Here is a 10636-nt window from a genome sequence, read left to right as displayed (position 1 = left end):
CCGCATAAGTGAAATGGTTAAAGTGATGTCCATCTTGCTTGAATGTTCTAATGACATCAATATGTTTTGATAATTAACCAAACCTATTTAAAAAGAAGAAGGAAACTACCAGTATGAAAATTGGTTTTAACAATCTAGTTTTTTGTCACGGGGTTGAATTCCTGAATTCAGCATATATAATTTTTTTTTCTTGTGCCCATCTCTACCTTTTCAAATGTGTTGTTTTTTATAGCTTATAAAAACATACATACATAACCACAACTGACAGACACATGATAGCAGCGTCCGGATCTTTCATGCTTTAAAAACTGATCCACAGTCTACCCTACCTTAGATATCTAGAACTAGAGTTAACGGCACACGTATGCATGACAATATTGGGCCAGACTACCCTACAACAAATGAGGTTTTATTATACCCCCAATTGACAATCAGTTTTATATTAAAATAATAATATAAGTAGAAAAGAGTTATATTGATAATTTTTTTTTTATAAACTTACAAATTATACTATGTCTGACCAGTAAGACTTCAATCAAGAGTGTCTTACCGGTCAAATATAGTGTAGCTTGTAAACAAAAAATTTGTAAATATAACTTTTTCCGTATAAATAATATTAACCTTAAAAGTAGAGATCGATAAAGATTGTCATCATCAGTTTTGAGAAAATTGTACACAATCTCAAATTCTCGTTCTAAAAATGTTTTTATTCACAAGCTTGAAAAAGTTGTAAACATAAACCAATGGCGGGACTAAGAACCATGTTATTAGAGATGTAATCGAGTCTGATCAAGTTAGGTTTTAGCATAAATAGGTTAAATTCATGTAAAATGTTTTAAATCTGACTTGGTTTATTAGTATTATAAAAGTTAAATTATAGAATGGGACATGTTATATTTACAAACTTTTTTGAATTTTTTTACAAACTACACTATATTCTCCCGGGAGAATACAAACTTTTACAAACTAAACTATGTTCTCCCGGGAGGATATAGTATAATTTGTAAAAAAATTCAAAAAAGTTTGTAAACAGATCCTGTCTCTTATAGAATTGCTTGGATTTGTTTTTGAAAAATAAAAGTTTTGGTCTGGCTGTCAAGTTTGAATTGTATTTAAAAGATGGGTTTTATAAGAGTTATGTTGTAGGAAAAGTGATTGTGTAATGTTATAGAGATTCGTTTTGCGTGCCTTAATTTTTTATTTATTTTTTTGTTTTAAAAAGTGTGGGCCCCACAAAATGTTGTAAGAGTAGGAAAGTTTGTTGTGTTATGTTAAAGGATAAAACGAAAACCCTTAAAAATATTTAAAATCTTATTATTTTAATCAAAATAAAAAACATTCATGGGTTACAACATGAAAAACATTCATACAGCGAGCAACTTAAGATATTTTATCATGGTTTCCTTTTGTAGGATAATTACAAAAATACCTGATAAAATTCCATTTTCTAACAGGTACAAAAATCCTTGATGCTGTGAAACAAACAGTTGATCCTCCTACTAAAGTCATATACAAGGAAAATCCTGACATGACCGGATGAGTGCAGCTCAGTTGGTAATTTGGCGCTGAGTTAGTGGAGTTGGATATGTGTTCGATTCCCGCTGAATGCATTCTGGGGAGGGGGTTGAACCTTTAGCCATCACGGTTCCCCCGCACTCCGGAGTAGTCCCATAGCCGGCTCAAAGAGTCGAAGCTCGTGGAGATACCGGAGGGAGCCAACTCGTCTCAAAGAGATAATTAAGATTGAGTAACTTCAAAAAAAAAAGGAAAATCCTGACATGAACTATGTCAAGTCCAAAAAGTTATCATATGCCATATATAATCGTTGTAGGTGAATACCCTTATGCAGAAAATTTTGGTAATAGTGAGAATCTGACTATGGATGAGCCAGGTCCAAGCACCATCCACAATGTATGTGGGTCTATCAAATGCGTAGAAATTCTCATCACTGGCCGTCAAGTTGTGATTCAGCCATATCTATCAAAAATAGATGCACTTGTGGCTGCATGGCTTCCAGGGACTGAAGGCCAAGGAGTCACTGATGTTCTCTTTGGTGATTATGGATTCACTGGCAAGTTGGCAAGAACATGGTTCAAGACAGTTGACCAGCTCCCAATGAATGTTGGTGATAAACATTATGATCCTCTATTTTCATTTGGATTTAGCTTGTCTACAAACCCTACTATGTAATAAAAACTTATATGAGATAAATGAAACAACTACTTTAATAAGAACACCCTTTTCTTCTACATGGATCCTCGCAACTGTCTTTTTGCAAACGTGACTTGTAAAATACAATTTAGTATGGTGACTTGGCATTTTAACTTCACAAATTTAGGACCCAATTTTTTTAATAAATTTTAAAGAAAAAGTACTTTTAAATTAAAATAAATATATCTAAAGAATTTAATAATAATCAGATAAAAAAATTTAAAAGGAAATACTTGTTGGGAGAAAAAAGCAATTTCAATACTTTCTAAGTTAAAAAAGTAAATTTTGCTTACAAAAAAAAAAAAAAAGCAAATTTTGAAAGAGATTTTTTTATCAAAAACATAAAAAAATTAGTCATTAAGGGAAATATTTTAATAACATTAGAAGAGAAATATTTTAGGGCCTAAAAATCATAATTTTCAAGAATATGGTGGAAAAATAAATTACTCAAAAATATTACAAAAAAAACTGTTTGATATGCAAAATATTATCGAGATTATTTGGCTAAGTTTACTGAGTCTGTATTTGATTGATTGTATAATAATATTAGTGAAAATATGAGATTATTTTACAAAAATAAGTCCATTTTCACTTTGTTATTCAAGCATGATAATGAACGTTGTTCTTACGCGCAGAGAAACAACGGATCTGGCTTTTCTTGAGCCACAATCATTGAAAATAAAAAATTCTACAAAGTTGGGGTAGATTAGGTGCCTATGTTTGTGGACTGTGGTGACTCAGCACTAAAAATTTTCTAGTTATCTGCATGTTCTCATCATCGTCTTCACTCTTCATCCACAATTTCATAGTTCCAACTCATAAAACTGTAATCATGCATTAGAACAAAATCGAAAAACAATTAATAAAAAAACAGAGCTTGATGAAATGGCTGAACTCTTCTCCAGAAGCTTCCATTGTCTCTTGGTTCCATGCCGCAACCTTCCGCCAAAACCTTCAGAAAGGCTTCGAATTCCTGCTCCAACTCCTCTTCCCAAACGATCGACGATTCAACGGTTACTCCAGAATCAGTTGTATTTACTGATCCGATTAGTGGTGCTTCTAGGGAAGTTGAAGAGAAAGGTGATATTGTGGCTTATTTGTGAAGACCAGCTCTGTCAACGGATCTGGTTGAAGAAATGAAGACAATGTTCGGAACAGGCCAAAATGACACTCATCAACTTTTTTACCTAAATGCCACGCGAACAGTGTTATTTTCCAATCTGACACAGGGGTAAGTTCGTTACCCGGTGTAGCGAACTCCGTTTGCTGACGTGTCACGTTTCTGGTGAACATCGAGTTCGTTACACGAGGAAGCGAACTTGTTTTTAACTAAGTTCGCTGTCCATGTAGGCGAACTTCATTTTTTTTTTTAATTTAATACTTATTATCCACTAAAAATATGACACGTCAACAAACGGAGTTCGCTACACCGGATAACGAACTTGTCCCTGTGACAGATTGAGAAATAACACTGTTCACATGTCATTTAGATAAAAAAATTGATAAACAGTGACATTTTGATCAGTGTTCCACAATGTTCAAGGGAAGAGCTCTGTCATCCGTATGCTTAGGGCACCACGAAAAGGAAGGGTAGATTTATCCGACAAATTTACTCTCAAAACCCCATCATCCGGTATTCCAAAAATACCGCTCCTTTGGAGGAATTTTGGGAAGGAAAATTTTAAACATAGATACAAATTCTGAGCAAATTAGATATCTGAGAAAATTTTGCGAAAACTTCTACTAAACATAGGTAAATAAGAATCCCACTATTACTTTCTTCGCATTCTAAAAAAATTACTCCTACCAAACCATCCCTTAATCTCTTTCTTTAAGCTTATACAAATGCATTCTTAATTTTATAATAATTTATAGAGATCGTAATGATAAATTTATCTTTTGAAATTACTAAATTAAATTCATTATATGATAAACTTATCTTTTGAAATTAAATTTAATAACTTTAATGGCTGTCACTTTCGAAACTATCAGATTTAAGGTATAGTCCACACCCTTGGAGACACATGAATAAGACTGTTCTTCAGAATTTTCTCACGTAATTTTGGGTTTAGAATAACTAGAAATTTGGTTACATTTTTTTATTTTTGATAGAACCGGAAGCGTTAAAACAGAACAGAACATAATTCTATGTTTAGCACATTTTTTTCTTTAAAAAAAAAAGGGAGAACTAGACACGAACTTATGAGATTAAAAAGTGATACATTATGGTTCCAGTAATAAAGATGGAAGCAAGAGGAACAGCAGCACAGAACAGACCGTTCTATTTCACTCTGTCCACACTCCAAACGCTATAATGGCAGCAAATGATCAAAATATAGCCAACCATACCTTTGCTCAAGGTTTTTTATTATACAATATCACAGACACCCAAGCAAGTGAAAGGGAAATCAGAGGAGGAAGATCATCTAGTTAAAAAGTACTCAAGAGTATGTGAAGAAGTACAGGCATACAAAATTGATAGTAATTTGTAGTGAACTAAACCTGAAATCCTCGAAGATAATTAACGATACTGATATAAACTACCTCTAAATATTTGCTAACGTGCCAAATGCTCTAGAGGGCCACCTTTCTTGGAGGAACCACCACATTCTTGTTTCCTGGAAATGCACTATGTGATATATCTACCAGGGACTTGAAGCTATAGGGTTCATGCATAGATAACTCCGACAGAACCTTTCTGTTAAGTTGGATATTCTCCTTCATCAGTCCATGCATGAAGTTCCCATAATTGACCTGGAAAATTGAAGCAAAAATCAATTGAAAAAGGAAATGGAACAAGATTAAACACCTCACAGTGCATGCAGAAGAATATGTCCATACTCTACCTATAACTCAAAAGTAAAACAAGCAATGGAGGTTCACCTAATATTTAGTTCATTTGAGGTTAAAACTGCATCACTCACACACCTTGTATTCAGTCCATGGTCATTTATGTACAGGGAATATGGTTAACTTGAATCCCAAAGCAGGTTCACCTAATAATCCAAATTTCCTTCTAAGCCAACTATTTTGCTTCTAAGAAATTCATTTTCATTTTCATTTTCATGGCTTCCTTCTATCACACATCAAAAAAAGATAAAGTCCATCTATATCCCACAATGCTCAAATAAAGAAAAGTTAACAGAACACAAACTCCTTTCTCGGATTTACTATCAGCTAAAGCTCACATTGTTTAAAACTAACTGAGCTTCTAACTAAAAACAATTGACCGGAGAACAATAGCCGTTGTTTGGTCTTACTTTTGTAACAGAGAATAACAAAAGCACAATCCATTTTTTAAGATGCTGGATATATAAGACTAGGGAAAGGAGTAATATAAGCATAAAACCAAAGAGCAGGGAAGCCAGTCCAAAGTCTCCAGACAATGCTAAAGAAAATCTCAGGTAATATCATGACAAATCATAAATTCTCCTTATGAACAATACTACAATTTGACTATATATTTTGCATGCAGTCTATGAAAGGAGCAATGATCTAAGTACGTGTTTAGATTAGCTTATTTCGAGGCTAAAAAAATACCATTATTTCCCAAAAAATAGCTGTTACCAAACATGCACTGAATATATAGAGCATAGGTTTTGCAGCCAAAGCCTTCGAGTAAAAATACTACTAAAGCTATACATGCAGATGTAGGAGTTACAACAAGGTTCATAATCATAACGATTACATCACCAAGCATTTAAACAACAATTAAAGTTTGATGAAAACAGTAGTAACAATATTAAATTTCTTGGTCAAGTATTGAATTATAAAAGATGATTAATTAGTAACAGAAGAAAGGGAGTGAGAAGACATACACCATGAAGGCGGGTACCGGCATTAATCCTTTGTATCCAAAGGGAACGCATGTCCCGCTTTTTGTTACGTCGGTCTCTGTAGGAATACTGCAAGGCCTTCTCCACCCTCTCCCTTGCTATCCTAATGCAATTCTTGGCTCTTCCTCTGAACCCCTTTGCTAGCTTGAAGATCTTATCCTTATTCATATTCTTCTCTACTTCTTTCTACCCTGCAATCACAATTTCATCAAAATCCGAAACTAAAGCTGAAATTTTTATTTAAATGAAAACCCCCACCCTCGAATTTTCAAGAACCCCATTAATCATTTATCAGACATTACTCTGCCCAAATGACCCCTATGCACAAAAATCCTAGCTTGAACCAAAGGGTAACAGTGGTTGGTTCCTTAAACCCAAAAACACAGAACTAGTGATATGAACACGATTCCCACACAGGCATTTTGTCAAACAGATTAAATGAACTCACTTTTATGGACGAGTTTCAGAATCTACTGAGGCATACCTGTAAAATCAAGCGTGTAGACCAGAATTTGTGTGATAGTCACGACGGACAAGGTGCCTCTGGTGCTCTTCTCTTGGGCTATGATGGGAACTATTGCCAAGGGCTTAGCTATTAAACAAAAATATAAGAAAATTAAAACTAAAATAAAATATGTTTTGGAGTTTGAGCTTGGGCTGGCGTATATATGAATTGGGCTGAAGTTATGTAAGTTGGGATGGGACCCTAAGTTTTTATTTAGATTTTAGCGTTTGGTTACAACACGCCGAACCAAATATATAAAGAGACAGGATCCTTTGATACCGGTGTCAAAAAAAAAGTTTGACACCTCATCTGAGAGCTGTTAGATTAAAAAAAAATCAACGATTCTGATTTGTAAGCATGTGACACCATTGATTTTTTTTAATCTAACGACTCTCAGATGAGGTGTCAAACTTTTCCTTTGACACCGGTGTCAAAAGATCCTGCCTCATATATAAATGAGGGCTTAAATAAATAATTCAACTTAATAAATAGGATTCATAACGTGGTAATGAACTAATTGTTTTCACTAGTAAATTGTGATAGTGATACACATCATATCAATCTCGTTTCATTTTGAAATTTTATGTCTGATCTTTGGAAAGAAAATTTACCAAATGTTTCTTTCATGTCGGAAAATAAATGTATAGTATTTCAGTCGTAAATCTATCTAATTTACCAAAAGAGAAGAAGAAATAATCTGAAATGAAGAAATAAAATGACTTTTTTTTAATAAAATGACCTTTTTAACTTTCACTCAATCTCATTGATTACTTTTATTATGAAAAAAAAATCTTAACTATTTATTTGATTTTTCATTTCGGTAAGAAAATTCAAAATGAGATCCTTATTTTTGTTTTCATTCTCGGATTATGGTTCTCAGATAAATTTGTTATCTAACTTTTAGATTAAAAAATAATCTATGATCATTTGTAATTTTTAATTTGTAGAATAAATAAAGGAATGGATAAAAATGTATTCCAGAGCACAAGTCTTTTATTTTTTATGTTTTATTATTGCGTGAACTACTTGATAAAAATTTATAGATAACACAAATTAAATAAAAAGATTAAAAAATTATTTTCCCTCCTTAGTTTATGCAGTTTTTTCTATTTGTTTTTCTTTGTTCATCCTTTTTATTAGAAACATATGAGCATAAATGTTTTAATTTTTAATTTCTCATTTTACTTTCTTCTTCGTTTTATGACTTCCTTCTATTACGTATTAAATAAAGATTAAATTTCTTTTCTCTTTAGTTTAGACCGAACTCTCTTATTATATCAACATATATGCTTTGATTTTTCTTCTCACTTTTTTTTTCTACAATGCTGTCCTTCATTAGAAAAAAAAATTAATTTTACTTCTTATTCTTCTGTTATATGTTACAAAAAATTATTTCTGCAGTTACTGCAGATAAGTTATCTGCATTTACTTCCAAAACGACGTCGTTTTGGGATTGAAAGATTAAAAATTTATAATTATAAACACTATAATAACCCTGAAATAAATTAAAATTATAAAAATACTATGATTTCTGCCCAACACGACGTCGTATTGGGCTTATTGCAGAAAAAGTGAATCCTGTATGTTAATAGGATTTTGCATTTGTCATTAGGGTTGGCAAAAACGAGCCAACCCGTCGGGTTGGCTCATAACCCGCCAAAAATGAGCCGGGTTGGGTTGGCAAAAATGAGCTGCTAACCCGAGCCAACCCGGCTCGTTTCAACCCGTGAAAAAATGAGCCAACCCGCGGGTCAAACGAGCCAGCTCGTAGGTTGAGTTTTTTTTAATAAAAAAATATAAAATATAATATAAAAAAATGGACAAAACCCACACATGTTGTCATCATTTTTCTTCCTTATCTAAACCTAAGTCCCTAATCTTCTCACATCCCTGCCATCTTTATATTGTTAGGCTGTGCTGGCTCTGTTTGGTTCAAATATCTTACCCACTTGGTAATAAGTGGTTCTGATTATTTCTGGATGTTGATGCAAATTTGTTGTGAAGAAAATTCGAAACTAAAATATTTTGCTTTTATTTCTCATTTTGTTACCCTTTTTTTAAGCTAATGGAAGCCACATAGCTGGTGCATTAATACTACAGAGTCATTTAAATAGGCTGAAAACGAGCCAACCCGCGAGCCAATTTTTGAGACAACCCGCAAGCCTATTTTCGAGCCAACTCGCGAGCTATTTTTTCAAGCCAACCCACAAGCCATATTTTTTAGCCAACCCGCGAGCCAACCCTAACCCAACTCGGGTTGAGTTGGGTTGGGTTTTCTGTCTCGTTTTTTTTTCGAGCCAACCCTAATCCGGCTCATTTTTTCTAAGTTGAATGCGGGTTGGTCGGGTCGGGCCAGGTTTGCCCGTTTTGCCAACCCTATTTGTCATGTTACATGACAAAAATTGAGTTTCCTACACATACATCAATATTTGTGTTTCATTTTTTTTTTTAAATAGTGGATCCCACACTAGTTATCTCTATAGCATGACAAAAGAATTGTCGTGCAACATGATACTTGTTTTTTCCTTGTTAATATGTATAATAATTGTGAAATTGAATTTCACTGACGTTTGTTTTCTTTTTCTTCCTGTCATCTTCTTCGGCTTGTAGGATCATATCTCATTCACCATTCTATACAAAAAATTAATATTCACATAACTTTTTTAAAGAATCAGTTAAATTTATCTAATTAGTGGTTAGTTTCATGAGTTAAAAATTAGAATGAGCGATTAAATAATTAACCAATACAAGTGAAGTATAGTTGGAGAATTTATATACCGTTAACTTCTGTTCAAATAATTTATAGGGGAAGGATCCGTTTACAAATTTTTTGTACAAATTTTTACAAATTACATTATCTTCTTCCGGGAGAAGATAGTGTACCTAGTGTTCTCCCGGAGGAAGATAATGTAGTTTGTAAGAGTTTGTAAACAAAAAAGTTTGTAAATATAACTTGTCCCTAATTTATAATAGAAATTTTTTAATCACAATGGATGGGTCAAGGAACAAAAGCAACCGGAAATTCTACATTTTACTTTATAATTTTTATAAGAAATATGAAGCTTAGATAAAAAATAAAAAGAGAAAAAAAAAACAGTTGAACTAAAGAAAAAACATAGTCATTATTTAGATTAGGTTAGCTGTCAAATAATTTTGTTGTCTCATCATTTTTATTTATACTATACAATAAACATAAAAATTAACTAAAAATATATCAATATTATTGATAAATTAAAAATAAAATTAAAGTGTAATGATAAATAAACCATAAATATTAACATAAAAAAATTATCATATGCATTTTCAGTACAAAACCACGACACAAAAGATATTGTAATAAATTTTGCACAATTATGATTACCAAAAAAAAAAAAAATTGCACAATTATAGTGCAGGAGTTGATCCATAGCATGTATAAAATAAGAGAAAATAATTGTGGGGATTGGATGGCTAATTATTTTTACAAAAAAGATATTATCAAACAGATTTTTTTTCTTTGAAAATTAGAATATTATTTTTGAAAATAGAATTCAAACATGCCCTATGATTCCTAAATGCATAAATAAAAGCTTCAAAAGTCACAAAGAAACCAATAACACCACCATTGCGGGTTTTGATTGATAAAGAGAAAAGGAATGAAAGTGGGATCTAAGATGATTTGAGTTAGTTCCAACTTCCAAAGCCCAGCAGGTAAGGCAAGTCACATGTAGGCATGCATTTTTGTTAATAGTATAATGATGAGATACAGTATAAACATAAGTGCCTGACACTGTAAAATAATCATGAAGATGCGCTATGAAGATAGACATTGAAGAATATTATTGTGAGAATCATGCAAGAGATACACAAATGTAATTTTAAAATATTGATGATAAATAATTTATGAATATAAGTGCATATGTTCCTTGAGCCAATTAAATATTAATTTCCAGTTTTCCACTGCTGTAATAGATAATAATATGCATAAACTAGATCCCATTGCCAAAACTTGATGTCAACGCAAGATAGCAGTCAAGAAATGTTGAAGCATAACAACATTACTTGGTTTGGATGAGATAACATCAGTATCCATTTCCTGATAAGA

The 10636-nt window shown here is 32.5% G+C and overlaps 1 protein-coding gene across 1 annotated transcript; it reads right to left on the bottom strand.

The window, feature by feature from the left end:
• Positions 1-4451: 4451 nt before the first annotated feature.
• On the bottom strand, positions 4452-6689 carry LOC133285079 (uncharacterized). Its single transcript, XM_061482239.1, has 3 exons — positions 6532-6689; positions 6030-6238; positions 4452-4965 (listed from the first exon to the last, which is right to left on the bottom strand). Exons 2-3 carry the CDS (start codon positions 6213-6215, stop codon positions 4786-4788), a joined length of 366 nt encoding a protein of 121 aa, XP_061338223.1. The 5' UTR covers positions 6216-6238; positions 6532-6689; the 3' UTR covers positions 4452-4785.
• Between the last annotated feature and the right edge of the window lie 3947 nt (positions 6690-10636).

The sequence above is a fragment of the Gastrolobium bilobum genome, unplaced genomic scaffold (assembly GCF_033153095.1).
Source record: "Gastrolobium bilobum isolate Gb01-03AN ecotype WA unplaced genomic scaffold, APGP_CSIRO_Gbil_v1 utg32371, whole genome shotgun sequence".
In the NCBI taxonomy this organism is placed as follows: Eukaryota; Viridiplantae; Streptophyta; class Magnoliopsida; order Fabales; family Fabaceae; genus Gastrolobium; species Gastrolobium bilobum.
This window is presented reverse-complemented; position numbering and strand designations above follow the sequence as displayed.

Excerpts from the sequence above, each read along its gene's own strand:
- LOC133285079 (XM_061482239.1), bottom strand. The coding sequence starts at position 6,215 with ATGAATAAGGATAAGATCTTCAAGCTAGCAAAGGGGTTCAGAGGAAGA. Across the intron at positions 4,966-6,029 it reads CCGGTACCCGCCTTCATGGT|GTCAATTATGGGAACTTCAT; the intron begins GTATGTCTTCTC and ends TCAATTTTCCAG.